Source organism: Pleurodeles waltl, chromosome 3_1, assembly GCF_031143425.1.
Source record: "Pleurodeles waltl isolate 20211129_DDA chromosome 3_1, aPleWal1.hap1.20221129, whole genome shotgun sequence".
In the NCBI taxonomy this organism is placed as follows: Eukaryota; Metazoa; Chordata; class Amphibia; order Caudata; family Salamandridae; genus Pleurodeles; species Pleurodeles waltl.
Genome location: NC_090440.1, coordinates 566,352,320 through 566,375,033, shown reverse-complemented (window position 1 = coordinate 566,375,033; position 22,714 = coordinate 566,352,320). Strand labels below are relative to the sequence as shown.

Genomic DNA, 22,714 nt, shown 5'->3' with positions numbered 1-22,714 from the left:
ATTTCAGCAGTGAGTAGGATGGTGCACATGTTGGGGTGTGATCCTCCTCCTCTGGCAGTCAGTGCCATGCCGAATACAGTTGTTGCTGAGATCCACCTGCTCTGTCAGTCAGTGAGATGGTGAATGCTGGTGCTAGAGTGCAATCCCTCTGCTGTGATGGTGAGTGCATGGCTGAGATTTGCGGTTTGCTCTGGCAAGGAGCGGAGAGTTAGTGACAGTGTTCGCGTGAGATTTGTCTCTTCCGGCAGAAAGCGATGTGATTCATGGTGGTCTTGTAGCTGCGCTTCCGGACTGACACTGAGTGAGATGGCGACTGCCACGTGCAGATGAAATATGTCTATTCCACCTGTGATCGAAATTATGAATTTGAGAGCCGAGGGGCCTTCTGTCTTCTCCGATCAAGTGTGGCACAGTGGATGTAATTGAAGGGTGTGTGATCTGTCCTCTTTTACTGTGATTGAGATGGCATATGTTAATTGTGAGGGAGACATCTGCATGGCGGATGTTAGAGAGAGAACTCCTCGTTGATCAGAGAGACCCAGTGATCTCTCTGCTGTGCCTGAACTGTACTCCACATTCAAAAAGACAAAGAAAGAGAAGAGGTAAATATGTTTATTGAGTAATAAGGCCCCTTCGGGCACATTCTTCTAAACACAGCTAGGAATAAATGGTCACTTTATCGCTATCTTTTGTGTATAAAACTTAAGAATTCTGAAGCTTCTGCTGTGTCCTCACAGACCCAGCCAAACATTCCTGTGGCGGGAACATGGCCGCCGGTATACAGATGGTCCTCCTGAAGCCACGAGCCTAGTCAAAGCTGCCGTGTATAGAATTGCTCGGCTCCAAGTATGCCAAAGTGTCAATACCAATGTAAACGTTACTGTGAGCTTGGCATTAGACGACACTGGCGAACAGTCCATGAGTAACAAACTCAGCGCGCCTCTTGGCTCCCAGGCGAACGAGTCTTCCACAACACTTGTACATAGGTAAACAATTCCATATCAGGCATGCACATTTCTACATGGAATTGCATATAACATTAGCTAAGAACATTCCCTACTGCACTTTCCCACTATAGAAAGACGCCCTCTGTTCCTGTGAACAAAGAGGCACTATCTCTTCCTCGACCCCTAAACCCAGTTCCCTCTTTAAGGGCTTTTCGGAAAACATTCAATATCAAGGAGAGGTTTTGAGGTCTTGTTTACATGAGGCCATCTCGTTCCCGGCATGAAGACCTCTCAGCCCACCGTAGGGTAAAGACTGAGGGCTGGCTGTATAGTCTACTGGGAGCAAAAGAATGGCCTGTTGGATACCATGACGCCCAAAAAACTCTAATTTATATGTGGCAATGTAAAGAACAAATGCACTTTGAACATTTCTTGAGGAAACTGGGCTGTAAGCCCTTTATCATTTGGAAAAAAGCAACGGCCACACATTTTCTGGTGCTTCTGAAATCTAACTCGACGATGAAGCTAGTCGTTGACACGGATGCTTTTGGTGGTGCTCAGTGGCTTCAGCGTAACACTAGAGACCCTATGAATGCAAAGACAAGAGGCCTCTCAGAACCTCCTGAACGAAAAAACGGTCTGATGGGCTGTCAGTCGGCACACTCACAAAGCCTAAGTTACCTTGAGACATGCTCAAGGGTGGGACATCAACCACCACAGGGGAAGCAATTACATTTCCAGATCTCATTGCTTCCTTCTCTCCACCATTCCTGAAGAGCCTGGAAACGTAGGCAATGGAAAAGTAACATAAGTAAACAAATAAATATCTACAACAATCATCAGTTAAATATTATGCAAAAATTATTTCATAAATCTAAGTATAGAATAAACATTTAGATTGCTTTGTAACTATCTATGTTCTACAAGGCACAAAATTCTGATAATAAACGGTGTTGGTCTCTATTGATGCTTAGAGGGAGTCACTCTTGCCTCCTCTTTTCTTTTGCATTCATTTGTAGGCTATACTCCCTCCTCCTTCTCCATTTCTTTAGTTGTCCGAATCTGTTTGCTCCAAACTGTATGTCTCACTTTCTCCACCTGTGTATGTCTCTTTATATTATGTGTTCAATGTCCACTCCTTATCGCTTTCCCACATTCATTTTCTGAAACTCATTCATTCTTTCTCCCCACATTATTGCATGAGCTCCTTCTCTTGATATCCACACCTGCTCTGTCCTCACAGACATTCTCACTGTCTTCTTTACCTTCTGCATTTGCAGTCCTCTGTGTTCCATCTCTCTTGCTGCCACCCCTCTGTTACTAGGTACAATATCATTCTGTACCCTTTCCCTACCTATGTGGATCCCCATTTTATTGAAAAAAAGATGTTGAATCCTTTAAAAAGCGAGAACTGATGGTTGATAGCTAACATTTGATTGTTGTTGAAGAAATGAGAAAAGACTACCAATGCTCAATTTCAAGCCCTTCAAGAGGATTATAAAAATTTGGGTGAGCTGAAGTCGGCTTTTGACCTCAGCTGAGATGTGGACATAGCACTTCTTGATTTTCAATTCTCAATGTATGATGGCACTGATTAAAGGGGAACCATGCTTTGTTGATGTTGCCGGATTTGTTGGTTGCCTTTGACATTGTGGATCACCCACCTCTCATGCCTAGAATCAAGTGTAAACTTCGGTCTCTTGTAGAATAGTGACTCCACTCTTCTTTGATTGAGAGACAAAAATAATTGTTGGGATGATGCTACCACCTTTGTTTATTGCACTTCTCAACTGCACAGTTTTCACTCTGGTGGAGAGTTATTGGAACATACTTCTTCATTTCTGTTATCTGTTATGTATGCTAAGGGATCTTATAAAATGGCTTTAAACCGCAGAGAGATCATTTGGGCCTGAAACTAAGAACAGAGAGACTACCAGTTGGAAAGACTGGATTCTGTTTCATGAACTGCTGTTATCCATACGAGGAGATAGTTTTATATTAAAATCTATTGATGACACAAAAATGGTGTTCCAGATGGAGGTATATCAAGTCCCGTTCCATCCAAGTAGGGTAACTCTCTTAAGGCAGGACAGAGTTTCTTATTATTGGTCCCAAATCCATACATGAGTAAATAAATGTCAGAAATCTGACTATATGAGTGGCATCTTCCATCTCGATAATCTAATCAGCAAGTGACAGGAACATTAATACCATAACTTCCTGGTTTATTTACCGTGATTAGGTATAATGGGCCATTCCAGCTAAAAACGCACAAGTCTTCAATTTCTACTGGAATTGTGGAAGCAAAAAACAGCTACTGCATCTCTTTTGTAGGATACTTATAAAAATGAATTTTCACAAGGTAAAAGTGATCCAAATTATAGTTGGGTAAACTCTAGTCAATATTTAAAAGAGGGAGAATGTTTAGCCATACTGAGGAGACGTCTTTGGCTGCAAGTTCATAAATGTACACAATTCAAGGCCCTTAGGTTGCCCCATAGGGCCATACACAGCAGTACTCTTCTCGATCAAAGACAGAGATTAAAATGTTATGCAGCAAATAGATTGTTGAATTTGAGGAAGAAGAAACTGATTGATCGGGCTAGCATGGCCAAAGCAAAAATCCAGCAACTTTATGATCCTAATTCCCTTTTGCTATTCCTCCAGTTTTTCTTAGAGCAGTGGACATCATTCGCTGCAGTACAGCATGTGATGTAAATTACTTTACATCTAGGCAGAGATTTAACCAGTTTCTCAGATTCATCTACGTACACAGAAGCCCCTATGATTTTACCCATCGATGCGAGTTTATCTACCGAGTTATCAATATAATTGAATGCTCGATTGTGTAATATTGTATACGATTAGGTGGGTAATATCATGGCCGAGACCAGTGGTCATCCAATTATTGGAAGCAAATAACTGTGAAAGGAACAAACTCAGAAAATGGGAGTAGAATGAGTTTTTCAGGTCCTGTCTGCAATATGAGGGATTATTTCTCAGTGCAGCACAATCATCAAGTACTCAGCAGAGGAACAGAGATTTTTGGGTGAAATCTATCTGATTAATTCTTCTTGAATAATGTTGCTAATGACTAATGCCTGACAACAACAAGCATTTGCAAAGCCAAAAGATTAGGGGCCAGATGTAGCAAAGGGTTTTACCCATTCTTTGTCTATGGGAAAATGTGTTCGTACATATGGCCCTAGATGTTTGTGTGGCATTTGGATGGTGTATGCACACACCAGAAAATGTCATCCCTATTACACTGAATTGCAGGTAAAAGCATTTAAAAAATGGATGCTACAGAAAATATAGCCATCTATTTTTCGATAGCACCAGTTTATCAGATGTCTTTGACAGCCCTCATTCGCCAGTAGTACTGGTCTATTTGCCCACTGATTTCAGAAGTAAATAGTCCCTATTGAGATTGAGTGGGAGAAGAAGAATGCACCCAAATATCCAAGGTGAAATAATCCTGTTGGCTGATCCAAGATATGATTGACAATGTCTCAAGATAATGTCTGAAGGATCTGGTGCTAAAGACCCCAATGGCAGAAGTTGGCAAGGCCAGAGGCCCCTAAAGTACAGAATACAATGTTGCATAAGAATTTCACAATGCCATACACGTCAAACCTAAAAAAGCAAAGGCATGCATTGATTGTGAATTACAAGGAGCCAAATAAGTGACAAAGAGCTGTGTTCATATTGCAAAAGACCATCACAGAACCAGCTGTTGCTTTCTGTATCCTTGGGATCCTGTCAATCATTTATTCTCCTACAGCCATTTTGGCCCAGCTATTGTGGTGGCAGCACAGTTGATTGTGTCTTGATAATTGTGATTAGGCATGGCAGTAGCTTTATTAGCCACAGTCCGGTAGAAGGAGTAGAAATGGTACAAGCAGTGCTTAATTTGAGCCTGTGGTTTCTGGTGCTCAGAACTAGCACTTATTTGTCTACACTGGCACCTATGACAGCTCCCACATGGTGGCGCTGCTTGTGTAATTTATAGATAAGCAAAACAACAGTTGTTTAATAATTGAAGATACATTAAACAATGAATACTTGCCAGGAAAGCCATCCTGTTAGCTTTGGGGGCCTTGAACAGTCTGAATTGTCGTACATTGAGAAATGTAATGATTAGTAGTTGTGTAGGTATTGTTGTTGGCAGTACTGGCAGGGCAATAGGCGGAGCAAGATGCAGTGGCCTCCTGAAGATGGCCCTGGCACTTATTTTTGTACAAATTAAGCACTGGGTACAAGCCACGTTTACTTTGCTTCCAGGGTTATCCAGGTCCATTCTAACTCTTGAAGATGTAATTATGTCCTCTAAAGGCCTTGCTGTCTCTTGATATACATTGTTGAACAGAGGGGTTAAAGATGTAAACTTGTCATTCTTTTTCTTAACCGTTGAACATGCCTTTTACCTTTCTCTTGCAGTAGCACATTTCTTCTCACTCTATCTAAAGTGGATTTTAGAACCAAAAACAGGCACCCGTGTAAAAATATATCCAAACACACAAGGATTCAGGGCGCTATAGTACGCTTGTTAGGTGTTGTCACATTGTACTGGTACTGAAAGACATTCTTTCACTCCCCATTTAGTCTGGTGCACACGTCCACCCTCGCACACATCTCTGAGACTTTGTACGCTCTTCCCAAAACAGTACTGCACAGCTAAACATCAGCCTGAACTTTTCAGATAACGTGTGAGCAACTTGTGCATATCTGGTGAATAGTGCACTCCGATGGCACGTAGCAAATGTCATCCGCAGCCAAATATACACCAATGCTCCTCTCACACTGTCATTCACTCGGGCCCTTCAGTCTAATCTTCTGCATCTATCTCCTAGCGTTCCACGAAGGGAAAAGAAATGATAACATCTAAGGTATGACAAAGAGTCAGTGATGGGCAACACCAACAATAACACCAGAGGATCCACAAAGAGCAAACGAAAGGCAACACGTAGAACAAACGAAGGGCGACACAGAGTACCGAGGAGCAACACAGAGAGTAAATGAAGAGCAACACAAAAGTGCCAGGAACGGTATCACACAGAGTAAATGAAGGGCAACACAAAAGTGCCACGAACGGTATCACAGAGAGTAAATGAAGGGCAACACAAAGACTAAAACATGGCAACGCAAAGAGCAAATCAAGAAGAGCAACGTAAAGACTAAACAAAGGACAAATCACGAGTAAACAAATGGCAACACATTAATATAGTGTGGAACACAGAGTAACGAAAAGGGCAACAGAGTATACACATTGTTGCAGAAATAAATGAAAGGCAACAAAAAATAAATTCAGGACAACACATAAGATGAAGAGTAATGCTAACACGAAGGGCAGTACAGAGTAAAAAAGGGTGACATAGAATGAAACAAAAAACAACAGGAAGAAAGACATGAGGGGAACAGGAAAAATGAGGAAGCACGAAACGGAGGGTAATTATGGAAGAACGCCATAATTCATAAATTGCTCCTTTACTCATTCCATAAAAAGTTTGGAATCTTTCTCGCCTTATTGCAAAATGCAGCTCGTGTACGGGACAATTCCCGCATCCTAGCATTCTCTTTGTCTACCTCTCCCTGACCCCCCCTCCACGCTGTACTTTCCATGTGCTCCTTGGCAGGCACCTGCTGCGAGCCTCTCGCCAGCAGAGCGGGCCAAGGAGCTGCAGGTCCGCGTCCGAGGCCTCCGGCGAGGAAGCACCCACGCCGCCTTTATACGTGACTTATTATTTGGCTCAGCACACACAGCCCTCTTCTCCTCATAGCTCTTTGATAATGAACAAGTCTCAAAAGAGATGCAGTAACCGAGCAGCTCTCCCGTCCTTGCTTCCCCGAACGCAAGCAGGTGCAGCCGCTGCTTCCAAAAGACTGTTGCTTTATGAGCAGCTGCCAAGATCCCCGGGCTCTTCCCCGGCAGCACCGAGGGAGGTTACTGCCCTATTCAGATGTGCTGGCGCATGTCTTCACAGCCTGGCCCTGCCACCTGCTCCTGGCACAAGGCCTTGACGCCCTTTGCAACATGGCCGCCCCTCTTCCCTCTGTTCTCGATCTCACCAGTCCCTTGTCGCTGGCATAAATGAAAATATTGCATATGAAGAATACATAACGACTTCTGGTCACACCGGTCCACCATGTCGTTGGCTCTTACAGTACGAGAGTAGGTCAGGCGGCAAAGAAATCACGCCCCTGGTCTTTAGCGCTTCTTTCTACATTCTTCTCAATGTTGAGCGGTCAGACAGTGGCAGCCAGGCCAGAGTGCTACGAAGGGAGCCGGCCGCCTGTCTGCTGGTGAACTCACGACTTCATTGTGCAAATTGGAACTACGATCACCAGAATCACGGTGCAAGCAGCGGCAGCAATGAGGGCCGCAATTTTGCACACCTTGGCCCGTCGGAACTCTGCCTCTTTGCGCTTCAGCAGCGAGTCATAGCCGGGGGTGTAGATGTCTTCCATCCAGTATTCCAAATTGTTGGGGTTTAACGATTCCTGAGCCTGAAATTCAAAGAGTGAAAGGGTGAGTAAGTTCAGCATCGAGTGTGAGCGAGAAGCTACAGTCAGGGTATGCAATGTTGTGTACCTGTTGGAGCAGGGCCGGCTTTAGTGCTGGTAGCGCCCTGTCTGACAATCTTTTTTGGCATCCCCACCCTTTGACCAGCTCCTCGGATTCACACACCATCAGGCAAATGTGCCCCTTATCTCTCCATAGCCCCCCTTTCACATATATTCATTTGTTTTAAAACACTTGTAAACGCTGGCTTTACTAATCCACTCAGCTATCCACATAAAATACACTTCGGTTCTTTGCAGCAGGCATGTTAACCCTCTACGCTACTTTGTGGCAAGTCAAAGCTGTGCCTAGACAAAACTCCCCTCTCTCTCCCTAGCAGGAACATTAATCACAAGAGGTATCTTGACATTTTAATTGCTTCCTGAAGGCTGGACCAGAATGAATGTTTCAGCAGGTGCTTTTAAATGGCAAGTTTCTGAGTTATTGCTAAACAAAGCGCCCCCCTGAGGTCAGCGCCCCCATTCCAGGTCAGCACCCGCTGCTGCACTGCTCACACCGACCTTAATCCGGCCCTGTATTGGAGGTTCCTGTTTTCTGTTCATTTACCAACACTACCATGCTTCTGATTGCCTAGTATATGATTACAGATCACTGTAGGTTTTTTTTCTATGATGGAGTGATGCATTGCATGGCTCTGAATTTCCCCCCTCACATATGCTTCTATTTCACCAATGGGGGCAGAACCTTGGGAAAAGGTGCTCCTCGCTTTCATATCTATTCAGACTCAGATAACTTAAAGTGATCTGAAGAAATCTGTTGGTGGTAAATTGGGAAGGGAGTACAGCACACAAAGTCATGGGTATAAAATCAACGTTTGGTACAGGCGGCCAGGACATGACATCAACATTTGGTACAGGAGGCTGTTAGAAATGGGGTGTCTAATTTTCAGTCAGTTTGCACCCTGTCCAAGTAGGAACCCTCACTCTAGTCAGGGTAAGGGAGACACACTCCTAAAATAACCCCTGCTCACACCCTTGGTAGCTTGGCACGAATAGTCAGGCTTATCTCAGGGGCAATATGTTAAGTATTTGTTCCCACATGCAGTAACACAGTGAAAACACTACGAATGGACACCACACCAGTTTAGAAAAATAGGCAATATATATTTAAGAAAAACAAGACCAAAACATCAAAAAATCCAACATACACAAGCAAAGATATGAATTTTAAAAGATTAAATCCCATTAAAAGCAGTTAGAAACAATAGCTCTAACTGGTGCTATCACAGCCTCGTGAAGGAGTCGTATCCAACAGTGCAACACCACTCGCGAGGGAGTGCGGCGCTGGTGATCGAGTTGCACGGACCCCAGGTTAGTATCTTAGAAACAAGGAAAAGTCTAAGACGTGGCACGGAGTCGGAGAGGTCAGGCATCGCTGTAGCCGGTGCGGCGTTGGTTTTGTACTGCTGCAGAGGAGGTGAGGTGTCATTTCCTTACTGGTATGTAGGGGAGGAAAAGCATTGGTTCCCTACTGAGGGAGCAGAGGTGAGGCAGTGTTGGTGGCGAGGTGTTGGTTCCTTACGATCTGGAGGGGTCGATGAGTCCAGCGAGTCAAGGCTTGATGAAAACGACTTTGTGATGTCGCGTTCACACCACGGGGCTACAGGTGGTGCGGTTGAGCCAGGTGTCACAGACGTCGGTGACACGGCTCTTGGGACTCACGATGTTGTGGGACTTCAGAGGCACTGCAGCAGCGCCGGGCTTCCGGTGTCAGTCATCGCACTTCAGCAGGGACCATGGCTTTGGGTGCAAGCAGCAGCTGGGAGTCAGGGCAGCGGCACCAGTTCTGCAGTCGTACAGAGTCGAGGTGCTGTTCCTTCTTGGCAAGTCAGGGTACTCAGCAAGAGAACCCAGGGGCTGGCAGGTCAAGTCTTTGCTGTTCCTGAGACTTGTTAACAGTAGGCAAGCACAGTCCAAACCCTTGGAGAAACTTCACAAGCAGGATACACCGCAAAGTCCAGTCTTTGTCCTTCCCAAAGCAGAAGCAGCAGCTGCAGGCCAACCCAGCAAAGCACCCACAGCAAAGGGGCAGTACTTCTCCTCACAGCTCTTCAGCTCTTCTCCTTGACAGAGTCTTCTCTTGAACCAGACATGCTCTAAAAGTCTGAGGTTTTGGGTCCAATAATTATACTAATTTCTCCCTTTGAAGTAGGCAAACTTCAAAGGAAAGTCTTTGTAGTGCACAAGACCCTTCCTTTCCTGTTTTGGTCCGAAACATACTATAGGAAGTTGGAGAATGCATTGTGCAAGGAGAGGCACAGCCTTATTCAGGTGAAAGTGTCAGCTCCTCACACTACTCTAGCCCAGGAAGACCGATCAGGGTATGCAAGGCACACCTCAGCTGCCTTTTGTGACAGTCCAACTGTCATCCTGGCCCAGACATGTATTGCACAGCCAGGCAGAGGCACAGAATGTTTAGGCAAGAAAATGCCCACTTTCACGCAATTTAAAAACAATCTTCATTAAAGATGTTTTTTTAAATTGTGAGTTCAGAGAACCCAAACTCCACATCCCGCTCTGCTCCCAATGGGAAATTACACTTAAGAGATATTTCAAGGCAATTCCCATGTTAACCTATGGGAGAGATAGGCCTTGTAATAGTGAAAAACGAATTCGGCAGTATTTCACATGTAAAATACACCAGTACATGTCTTTATCTTGTAAATACACTGCACCCTGCCCATGGAGCTACACTGGGCCTACCTTAGGGGTGCCGTACATGTACTAAAAGGGGAGGTATGGGTCTGGCAAGTAGGTACACCTGCCAGGTCGACATGGCAGTTTAAAACTGCACACACAGACACTGCAGTGGCAGGTCTAAGACATGTTTACAGGGCTACTCATGTGGGTGGCACAATCAGTGCTACAGGCCCACTACTAGCATTTGATTTACAGGCTGTGAGCACACCTGGTGCACTATTTTAGGGACTTACTAGTAAATCAAATATGCTAATTATGGATATCCAATCATAATCACAATTTACACAGGTTGCACTTGCGCTTTAGCGCTGATCAGCAGTAGTAAAGTGCCCAAAGTACAAAAATCAGCCAAAACAAAATCTAGCACTGTTGGAAAATGGGTTATTGGCAAGGGCAGGGAAGTACCTACACTCAGCAATAGGCCACGAACAGTCCAGTTAGGTCTCAATAAGTTAAACCCAGCTCAACCCCTGGTAGCTTGGCAACGAGCGACAAGGCTTAACCTAGGAGACAAAGCGTAAAGTGTTCAAATATCACAAAACAGCAATTAAATAAAATACAGGAAACAGTTTAAAAATATCAATCCAGTTTATAAAAATAGGAAATATTTTTAGCTTTAAAATGACACCAAAATGAATAAAATCGGATAAAGGGAACCAGAGATATGAATTTGTAAAGAATTAATGCTTTTTAGGCATAGAAACGAATAGCGCCAATCTGGTCACCTGGTCGCACCTCGACTGGGGCAAAGTCAGAGTTTTAGGCTGACTACGATGGAGCCCTGCTTGGCTACAGATCGCGGGAGGCCTCGGTCAAAAGTTTACTGTGGGACTTAGTCGTTTTTCTGGAGATTTTCTTCAGCTGGACCAAGTTGCCAGTCCAATCCGACCTCCTGAAACTCTTCCTCGGATACGCATTGCGGGAGCCCTTGGTGGAGATTTTTACCTTCAGACTTAGTCGTTTTTTCAAGGTAAAAATCCTTTGACCGGGGCAAACCTGAATCTTGAGCCGACGTCCCTGGACCCCTCTCCGGATACTGCCTGGTAGGTCCCAGTCAACCTTTTACGTTCAGACTTAGTCACTTTTTCTGAGATTTTCTTCACTGGGATGAACCTATAAGTCAGCCCAGGTCACGGTTGTAGGAAAGTACTATCTTGCCTAGCATGTTACCCCCATATTTAACTGTATATATGTTGTTTTAGTCTATGTGTCACTGGGACCCTGCCAGGCAGGGCCCCAGTGCTCATAAGTATGTGCCCTGTATGTGTTCCCTGTGTGATGCCTAACTGTCTCACTGAGGCTCTGCTAACCAGAACCTCAGTGGTTATGCTCTCTCTGCTTTCCAAATTTGTCACTAACAGGCTAGTGACTAAATTTACCAATTCACATTGGCATACTGGTACACCCATATAATTCCCTAGTATATGGTACTGAGGTACCCAGGGTATTGGGGTTCCAGGAGATCCCTATGGGCTGCAGCATTTCTTTTGCCACCCATAGGGAGCTCTGACAATTCTTACACAGGCCTGCCAGTGCAGCCTGAGTGAAATAACGTCCATGTTATTTCACAGCCATTTACCACTGCACTTAAGTAACTTATAAGTCACCTATATGTCTAACCTTCACCTGGTGAAGGTTGGGTGCAAAGTTACTTAGTGTGTGGGCACCCTGGCACTAGCCAAGGTGCCCCCACATCGTTCAGGGCAAATTCCCCGGACTTTGTGAGTGCGGGGACACCATTACACGCGTGCACTGTACATAGGTCACTGCCTATGTACAGCGTCACAATGGTAACTCCGAACATGGCCATTTAACATGTCTAAGATCATGGAATTGTCCCCCCAATGCCATTCTGGCATTGGGGGGACAATTCCATGATCCCCCGGGTCTCTAGCATAGTACCCGGGTACTGCCAAGCTGCCTTTCTGGGGTCTCCACTGCAGCTGCTGCTGCTGCCAACCCCTCAGACAGGTTTCTGCCCTCCTGGGGTCCAGGCAGCCCTGGCCCAGGAAGGCAGAACAAAGGACTTCCTCTGAGAGATGGTGTAACACCCTCTCCCTTTGGAAATAGGTGTGAGGGCTGGGGAGGAGTAGCCTCCTCAGCCTCTGGAAATGCTTTGATGGGCACAGATGGTGCCCATCTCTGCATAAGCCAGTCTACACCGGTTCAGGGATCCCCCAGCCCTGCTCTGGCGCGAAACTGGACAAAGGAAAGGGGAGTGACCACTCCCCTGACCTGCACCTCCGAGGGGAGGTGCCCAGAGCTCCTCCAGTGTGTCCCAGACCTCTGCCATCTTGGAAACAGAGGTGTTTGTGCAGTGCCAGCAGGTGACGTCAGAGGCTCCTTCTGATAGGCTCTTACCTCTCTTGGTAGTCAATCCTCCTTCCTTGGTAGCCAAACCTCCTTTTCTGGCTATTTAGGGTCTCTGCATTGGGGAATTCTTCAGATAACGAATGCAAGAACTCATCAGAGTTCCTCTGCATCTCCCTCTTCACCTTCTACCAAAGGATCTACCGCTGACTGCTCAGGACGCCTGCAAAACCGCAACAAAGTAGCAAGACAACTACTAGCAACCTTGTATCGCTTCATCCTGCCAGCTTTCTCGACTGTTTCCAGGTGGTGCATGCTCTGGGGGTAGCCTGCCTCCTCTCTGCACCAGGAGCTCTGAAGAAATCTCCTGTGGGTCGACGGAATCTTCCGTAGGCACCAAAAGACTGCATCACTGGTCCTCTGGGTCCCCTCTCAGCACGACGAGCGTGGTCCCTGGAACTCAGCAACTGTGTCCAAGTGACTCCCACAGTCCAGTGACTCTTCACTCCAAGTTTGGTGGAGGTAAGTCCTTGCCTCCCCACGCTAGACTGCATTGCTGGGTACCGCGTGATTTGCAGCTGCTCCGGCTCCTGTGCACTCTTCCAGGATTTCCTTCATGCACAGCCAAGCCTGGGACACTCTAACCTGCAGTGCACAACCTTCTGAGTTGTCCTCCGGCGTCGTGGGACTCCCTTTTGTGACTTCGTGTGGATTCTGGTTCACTCTTCTTCCAAGTGCCTGTTCAGGTACTTCTGCGGGTGCTGCCTGCTTCTGTGAGGGCTCCCTGACTTGCTGGGCGCCCCCTCTGTCTCCTCCTCCAAGTGGCAACATCCTGGTCCCTCCTGGGCCACAGCAGCATCCAAAAACCTCTACCGCGACCCTTGCAACTAGCAAGGTTTGTTTGCGGTCTTTCTGCGTGGGAACACCCCAGCAAGCTTCATCGCGACGTGGGATATCCATCCTCCAAAGGAGAAGTTCCTAGTCCTCTTCTTTCTTGCAGAACTCCAAGCTTCTTCCAACAGGTGGCAGCTTCCGTCATCTGGCATTTCCTGGGCTCCTGCCCACGCTCGACACTGTCGTGACTATTGGACTTGGTCCCCTTGTCTTACAGGTACTCAGGTCCGGAAATCCACTGTTGTTGCATTGCTGGTGTTTGTTCTTCCTGCAGAATCCCCCTATCACGACTTCTGTGCTCTCTGGGGGTAGTAGGTGCACTTTACACCTACCTTTCAGGGTCTTGGGGTGGGCTATTTTTCTAACCCTCACTGTTTTCTTAAAGTCCCAGCGACCCTCTACAAGCTCACATAGGTTTGGGGTCCATTTGTGGTTCGCATTCCACTTTTGGAGTATATGGTTTGTGTTGCCCCTATACCTGTGCTCCTATTGCAATCTACTGTAATTTTACACTGCTTGCATTACTTTTCTTGCTATTACCAGCATAATTTTGGTTTGCGTACATGTATCTTGTGTATATATCTTATCCTCCTACTGAGGGTACTCACTGAGATACATTTGGCATATTGTCATAAAAATAAAGTACCTTTATTTTTAGTACTTTTGTGTATTGTGTTTTCTTATGATATTGTGCATGTGACACCAGTGGTATAGGAGGAGCTTTACATGTCTCCTAGTTCAGCCTAAGCTGCTTTGCCATAGCTACCTTCTATCAGCCTAAGCTGCTAGAAACACCTCTTCTACACTAATAAGGGATAACTGGACCTGGCACAAGGTGTAAGTACCTCTGGTACCCACTTTGCTGCAGCGGGTCGGTCCCTTTATGAGCTTTTTCAAAAAGTTCTCCAAACTTCTGGATCTTCTTCCAGATGTTCTTTTAAGGTTCTTTTGAGGTCCACGACTCACCCCAAGGTTCCAGAAGCTCTGAGATGCTCCTTGAGGGTGCGGACTACAACTCCCAGAATGCACGTACCGCAGACTGCAAAACGGCCATTGGACAGTGTTCAGCTGGTCAGTTTCTTCAGGATTTGGTGGAGGGGACTCTGGTTAGCAATTTTTCACCTGTAGCTAACAGGGAGTCCCTCCTTGAACCAGTTGAAGCCAGACAAAGTCCTTCTTGTGGTGCAGCCCAAGTGTGCAGCTGGTGCATTCCTCCAGAGTGCTGTGTCCAGGTGCAGGTCAGAGGTCCAGCAGGGCAGTCCTTCTTCTTCTGTAGTTCTTCCTTGTTGGAATCTGGTAGGGATCTGAGGTGTGTTTGCAGGTCTTCCAGTTTTATCCTTGCTCCTGGGTGAAAAACAAGGGGGCGCTGGTTCTTCAATCAGTTGCAGGTTCCTTCTCCCTGTGATGACCACTTCTTGGGAAGTGTGACAAAAATCAATCCCAGGGAGCAACATTCCTCAAAAATCCATTATGGCTGAAAAGGATTTTTGGAGGTTACATCTGGCTGAGCCCACACACTGATGTGGCTGAAAATCCTAAACACAACCCTCTCCTGCCCACTCCTAATCTAATCAAGGGGGCACCTAATTTTCTGGGTTTGCAGGATGTTAGGGAGGTGCTGGGTTGCCCCAAATGTCCTTTCCTGCCTTGCCTGCAGTTTGGCAGCCCTCCCCCATTCCTGCTTCTCCATCTGCTAAGGGAAGATCTCCTACCCCAGACACAGCTGTTTGTGTTGAGCCCAGGCCAATTCACACCTCATCAAGGCAGCCTGGCCAATCAGAGCAAAGCAGCAAAACACTACAGGGCTGAAGTTGGCAACTTTTAAGGTAAAGTTTAAAACTCTTTACCTGAAGAAGTTATCTTAAATCCAACAGTTATAAATTGTGGGATTTATTATAACAATTCATTCAATACCAAACTTGATGTATCTGTCACTTAAGGGGACTTTATAAATTAAAGATGCCATTCACTGCAATGAGGGAAAACAAATTTGGCTGTTTTACCTCACCAGGGCTTATAAAACTATTTTTTATAAGATCCCTGCTTATTGTTACATGGTACCCACCCCTAGGGGCACCTAGGGCACACCTTAGGGGTGACTATTATGTAAAAATAAGGTAGTTTAAGACTTTGGAAGTACTTTTAATTCCAAAGTCGAATTTGCATGTAACTTTAGTTTAAAAGCAGCCAGCAAGGCAGGCCTGCCTTTAAAATGACACTGGGCACCTCAGCAGTGCACCTATGGGTGCATTACCTATGCTGGGATCCCTAAACCTACATGCCCTACCATATACCAGCTACTTATTGGTAGGTTAATATTGCCAGTTATAATTAGCCTAATTTGCATATCCACTTTACACAGAGCACTGGCCCTGGGACTGGAAAGCAGTACACAGGGCACAGCCAAGATTCAGTAACCACCAGTATCAGTCCAAAATGTGTAGGGGTGACCAGGGCAAAAAGGAGGACATTCCTACAAGCACACAGTCAAAAATACAGGAGGCAGAGGCTAAAAGACAGGGAAAACAACACCAAGGATGCCAGGTCTAACACATGTCCCCCCAGCTGAGAGTGGGAGAACTACTCAACCTCATGGGAGTTCTCTTCACTAAGGCAGAAGAATCTGGACAGACCATCAGCATTGGCGTGTTCTGTACCAGGGTGGTGTTCCACCGTAAAGTCGATTCCTTGTAGGGAGATGGATCACCTCAACAGTTTTGGGTTCTCACCCCTCATCTCCATCAATGATCTGAGGGGCCTGTGTTCTGTCTGAACCCGGAAGTGAGCCCCAAACAAGTAGGGTTTTAGCTTCTTTAGTGCCCAGACCACAGCTAAAGCTTCTCTCTTAATTGCACTCCACCTCTGTTCCTTGGACAGTGACCTCCTACTAACGGAGGATACAGTCTAGTCTAGGCCCTCTTTGTTTAGCTGTGCTAGAACTGCTCCCATACCATGTTCTGAAGCATCAGTCTGCACAATGAGTTCCTTGGAGAAGTCGAGTGTCTTCAGCACGGATGCTGTGCACATGGGATCCTTTAGGGCTTAAAAGCGGTCTGACAAGCCTCCATCTAGATCAGTTTTTTGGGCTGCTTCTTGGAAGTCACCTCTGTCAAGGGGCAACAATGGTACCGTAATCCTTGACAAATCTCCTGTAATAACGAGTGAGACCTAAAAAGTCTCTCACCTCTGTCTGGGTCTTGGGTGGTTCCCAAGCCAGAATGATGTCAATCTTCGCCCCCGACCTGGTGGCCCAAGTATACCACTGACCCCTGCCCTATCTGGCACTTACTGTCCTTAATAGTGAGGCCTGCCTTCTGCAGGGCCTTCTACACTTCCCAGACGTGATGGAAGTTATCCTCCCAGCTGGAGCTGAACACTGCAATGTCATCCAGGTAGGTGGTGCTGAAATCCTCCAGCCCAGCCAAGACCTGGTTGACCAAACTCTTGGAGGTGAAAGGGCTGTTTTCAACCCAAAGGACATGACCCAGAACTAGTAGTGCCCCTCTGGCATTGAAAACACTGACTTCTCTTTGGCCCCATCGGCCAAGGCAATCTGCCAGTACCAAGACGTTATGTCAAACGTACTGAGGAACTTGGCAGCTCCTAGCCAATCTATTATCTCATCAGATCTGGGGATGGGGTGCACATCAGTCTTAGTGACAGTGTTGAGCCCATGGTAGCCTTCAGTTCAGTGGTGGCACCTGAGGCAGCAGCCTTTGGGACCAAGACCACTTGGCTGGCCCAAGGACTGCTAGAAAACTCTATCACCCCTAACACTAGCATATTGGAAACCTCTTCCTTGATGCTGGGTTTGACCTTTTCAGTCACCCTGTAGATATTATGTTTCACAGGTGGACATTCCCCAGTGTCCACATTGTGGGTGCACAAATTGTTGACCCCTGGGGTCAAGGAAAACAGGAAGGCAAACTGCCCCAGCAACTGGCGACAGTCCCTCTGCTTTTCCAGGATCAGTGTTGGGGAGAGGTTTACACCCTCCACAGACCCATCTTGCTCTTTGACAGACAGGAGGTCAGGGAGAGGTTATCACTCTTCCTCCATTCCATCATCTGTTGCCAAGAGCATGGCCTGTTCAGACCTCTCAAAATGGGGTTTGAGGCGGTTCACATGTAGGATCTTCAAAGGGTTCCTTGGAGTCTGCAAGTTCATCAGGTAGGTGACATTACTCTTGCACTCCACCGCCTTGTCCACTTGTCCTGTAGAGGGAGAGGCTGCACTGGGACCCTGACCCACACTGTCAAGCAAGGCTGAAACTCAACCATAGTGGCATTCTGGTCATGCCATTGCTTCATATCCTCCTGGCTTTTTTCCAGGTTCACCTGAGCAGGTTTCCTGAAGTGCATAGTCTGGTTTCTAAAGGCCAGCACGTAGCTAAATATGCCCTGGGAGGTGGGAGACTACTGGGAGCTTTAGCCCAGCCTTCTTTCACCAGTCAAAAAAGAAATTCAGCATACAGTCAAAAATACAGGAGGCAGAGGCAAAAAGACTGGGGAAACCACACTAAGGATGCCAAGTCCAACAGCAGCCAAGACATTGACATCTGAGACATCTCCAAGCCAAATGTTTGACTTCAGGAACCAAAGCATGAGACAAGCCACTGCTTCATTTTTAGCCCACAATAGGAGCAGAAGATATGCACAGCCTTAAAGTATGACAGCATTATCAAAAAATATTTGACGCCATTGTCCCTTGCAAATAAGCTGCCTAGAATCAAATACTAATTCATTCGAGACAAAGGCCTAGGGCAGACATATGGGTGGGGTATGGTACCAGAACCCGAGGGCCTGAACAGCTTCTGTCAAAAATATTGTGTTGTAAGTATCATTAAAAATACCGCCCCATTGAAGTAAATCATCGAAAATCTACCCCAATGGACTGATATTTGTGTGAACGATATTTAGTTCACAAAATGTATGTAAGACGATATTTTTGTTACCCATATTCTGCCATACAAGCTGTAACAATACTATACACATCAGACATCGAGTACATCCCTGAGTCAGACGGAAGCCTTGCAAGGTGCCCGTGTTATATATCATACAGGACTCGTGAAACTGAATAATGCACAGAATGGAATAGTCCCTGCATCACAGCATGTCTAACCGTGATTTAGTGGCCTTCTGGTGCTGCTAGAATGAAAAGGTCAAGCTGGGAGGGTGATCTTAACATTCAACATCTTATTCTGAAATCAGGAACAGGATGACATGGTGATGTCTTGCTCTGATTCACAGGCAGACTTTGTGATTACGTCACACAGTATCACCCCGTTTTAAAGGGCAGTTGGTGTGGTACCCACATTAGGCAGAATAGTTAAATCTTGATTCGAGAAAGATTGTTATGGCCTAGAGTGCTCACCTCTCATAGTGATTTAAGGGGCAGGTGTGGCATGGTGGGCAATTCCACAATAGCTAAAACTGATTTAGGGATCAGTTTCCTTGCTACTGACATCACCTATTATCTAATGCGTGGTCATGGGCAGACTTGCATAGTGCCCACATAAAATATTTTCTTGCCCTATTTAATGCAATTCGGCAGAGCAGCTGTATCAGAAAAAAAGCGGACAGCTCGGATTAGGATGGTAACTCACATGCAGGTCCAACGCGGCCAGTTTGCCCTTCTCTCCAGAGTGCCTCGTGTATTCCTCGATGGTCCAGGAGGGTTGGGGTCGCTTCACCTCCATCATCTCAGTGAGGCGCATGTCAGTGTAGACCGGGTTACTTTTCATATGTGACTTGAGGGAGGTAGGGTAGGGGTGAGGGCTGAAGACTTGTTCTACCAGGAAGGAGTCTTTGGAAGGCTTGGATGGCTTCGATGCTCTGTGAGACTGCCGCGACTCATACTGTCTGTCCATCTGCGCAATAGGAGAAAAAATGCACTGAGTATATGATGATCACAATCGAATTACATCATCAAGAATTCACATTGCATCATTGAATCTCCCTGTACATCGAATACACTGCATCACTAGGAAGGCCTACTTTCACCGAGATGATGCCTCCCTGCGCTGAGAGTACATATCAGTAGCCATACATACCTTAATTAGGAATGATTTGCATCCAAGATTATTCCTACCTACGTTGAGAGTATGCTGTATAAGTAACTTGCAGATTACACCACCTAACTACCCATACTTACCTGCACCTCCGGCCAAACCTAGCTATACTGTTAATACACAGCAACACTGACCATATCTGTATGCACTAAAAGTAGATTGCTTATTTGATACTTAACTACACTTGGATTACACTGCTTTACTAAAAACACCCACCCGCACTGAGGTTATCCCGCAGAAATCGCTGACTATAATTACATATAGTGATATTATACTGCAACACTTGCCGTACCTACATATGGTGAAAGTGCTGCACTTAAGTAGCTAACCTGAAGGTACACTGCATCACTGATTATAATCAACCTACACTGGTAGTACATGCAGTATTGGTCATACCACTCATACACAGAACTGGTATGTTAACGTTAGTTCTGCGTTTTAAGCACTGCTCTATACTTGGAAGCCACCGTACCCCTGTAGAATTGAGTGCAATCGAAATTCAAGAGGCAAACTGCTTACCAGAAAGCCAGGTCTTGAAGGCCTTATATAACCCTAGATGGTTGGAGGTGACACAGAGCTGAATGCCAAACAGTTCCTCAGAAGGGGTGCTTGAACCCCTCAAAAAACGCCCATACAGTTCGACTTGTTCAAAAGGAGGAATTTTCACATCTTAGCTTTCTACAAAAAGTGGGAGCTAGTTGCGGCCAGTAGAAAGAGATTTAAATGGAATATTCACAATGAAAGAATACTCTGTACTGAGGTGGCCAAGTGATCACGACTTGCTGGTACACTGAAATAAGCACTGGCAAAACCAATAGGTCTCGATTTTTTATGCTAAGGCTGACCTATTGTCTTTGACAATGCCTTTTGCCTATGCTGTACGATATCAGCAAAATGAAGGAAAAAACCTGCTTTTTCCAGTGCTTTGCATCGTCAAAAAAAAAAAAATCACTGAAGACACCAATGTTGCAGCAGTAGAAAAAAGGTTACAGGTGTGCAAAACCATCTTCTGAAAAAGGCGTGACCAGCAGCAGATTGCAGCCTTAAAAGGGGAAAAACGTAATTTAATTAAAAAAAAGGTGGAGGAGTGGTAGTTCAGCAGGGAAGGAGTGGGGAAATAGTCTATTGGAGTGGTTGGGGTAGGTGAGGGAGTGGTTAAAAAAACGAATGTCGCAGAGCGGTGGTAGCTAGCAGGGGCTGTGTGGTGCTTGGGGAGGAGAGGAACAGTCACACATGGAAGCAACAGGGAGCTGAAGATCAATAAGAATGCCGGCGTTGGGAAATGAAAAAAATTAAAATAAGACCGTCAGGAGTGGGAAAGCAATGAACAACCTGGGAGGCAGGAGTGACACAGAAAACATGGGGGGCGGGAATGTGAGGGGAAGTAGCTGATGAAGGATAGAGAAAAGCACTGCTGAAATGAAAAGAAAACACTAGTTTCTCCAGTGCAAGCAGTGGAAGGATGCAAGACATCCAATCAAAAAGATGGTAGAGGAGCTATGCTCCAGGCAGTGACAAACACAAGAAGAGGAAGGAAAGTCATTGAATTTGAATCAAGCAAGTAAGTGACAAGAAAGTCACCCAATGGTAAACAGTGAGCATCCCCAAAACCACAATAAGTAAGAAGTCTTTTGACAGCTGTGTAGGGGAGGTCTACAAAGTTGTAGGTGGGGTTCATACCTGATTCATCCCTTGCAACTAAAACTGAGATATTTTCATGGAGCACAGCACTTTTTGTAATACACTCTAGTAACAGAATGCAGGAGTATTCTTTTTCAGCATACATCTGGACTGTGCCATGTTGTGAAACTTGAGGGCTTGCAACTTTATCCATTTAATAAAAGTCTTCTAGCTTTGCTAAGTGCAAAGCTCTTGAAGTTTAAATTAAAAAGCTTATCATAGAAGCCCTGCATTTTAGCAGCTGGGAGCGGCAGCCACATATCCTCTTTTGTTAGCTATGCTGTGTTCCTTCCCCTTTAACATTGCTGCAGGTCTCTGGGCTGGACATCCAGGAGCGTGTGTTCAGGTTGGAATCTAGGTCTTCTGCTGCTTGGGTTAAGGGTGACTGAAGCAGTATGTCACTACACACTAGAATATGTTGTAGGCAAGTGTCCTGAAGAAGATACTACCCTGCGGAGGTAAAAGTCTAAAGCATAAAAAATCTTCTTGCTGAAGGCTTTGAGGATAGAAGAAAACCAGGATTCTGTTAGAGATGTCTTGCTGCAGATTCCTCACTTTTTGAATATTCCTCAGGCTTAAGACTGGATCCATAGTACTTCTGAGCACCGGAATGTGGCACCATGTGACTCTGTACTGTTGCTGTTCCATTTCAGAAGTGACATGTGAGGCTTATTAAAGTGCCACCCTACACACTGATGTCAGTTCTTTTCTTTTCATGTCTCTAGATGTGGATACAAAGTGTCTCTTGTTTCTCAGAGATGCCTTTTTTTGCAATTTTTCTACACATTTCTCAACAATGTGGAAAAAATGTCACCCCCTTAGACAATAGGTTTTAAACTCTGTAAGAACTGTTGCAAACAAATGTCTGTGACAGATTCCCACCAGGTTTACGTGTGGTGTCGTGGTTCGAGCCTCTACTGCGAAACTTGCAGGGACTCCATGCAGATGAACCAGAAGTTCATCAACGAACGCAAGGCAAAACTCTGTTGCCATGCAATAGAAGACGCAGTGCTAGGACGCTCCATGTTCTGCATCATGTCCCAAGCTCGATCTGGGAAAGAGGGGGTTATGGCCAAGATGGCAACACAGTGAGAAGTATCTCTGTCTCTCTGCCTGCTTGCCCGCCCGAGTGGAGCTGGGAGGAGGTTGAGAGCCCAGCAGAGCATGGGGCATTGTCACAACTGCCAGAGTGGGACGTGAATGACTGCAAAGGAAGCAAATTTAGGCAGAGGTGAGCGTGGGCCTGAAGTACGTCTGCACACAGTGGCCTAAAAATAGCGCGGCCAATGAGAAGGACCACCCTTTGGGTTGACTGAGAGCACTGGAAAAGTGAATCCCAGAGAAAGGGGAGGCTCATTCCCAGAGACTGGCAAACTGTTAGAGCAGACACATAGCCTTGCCCTTCTACCACACATGTTACAAGCAGGCGGCAGCACTTTGGGAGATACAGTGCCTAGGTCAGCGGGTGATGTGGGGTGACTTAGTGAATGCCCCGCAAGGGCAGTGAAGGGCCAGACATGGGCGTATTGTG

The 22,714-nt window shown here is 45.9% G+C and overlaps 1 protein-coding gene across 1 annotated transcript in view; it reads right to left on the bottom strand.

The window, feature by feature from the left end:
* Window positions 1–594: 594 nt before the first annotated feature.
* Window positions 595–22,714, bottom strand: part of MINAR1 (membrane integral NOTCH2 associated receptor 1) — a 181,297-nt gene continuing 159,177 nt past the window's right edge. The window contains exons 2-3 of the mRNA XM_069222982.1: window positions 19,039–19,302; window positions 595–7,454 (exon numbers count right to left, since the gene is read on the bottom strand). Of these exons, the coding sequence (XP_069079083.1) occupies window positions 7,257–7,454; window positions 19,039–19,302 (462 nt within the window). The 3' untranslated portion in view covers window positions 595–7,256. The remainder of the gene's footprint in view (window positions 7,455–19,038; window positions 19,303–22,714) is intronic.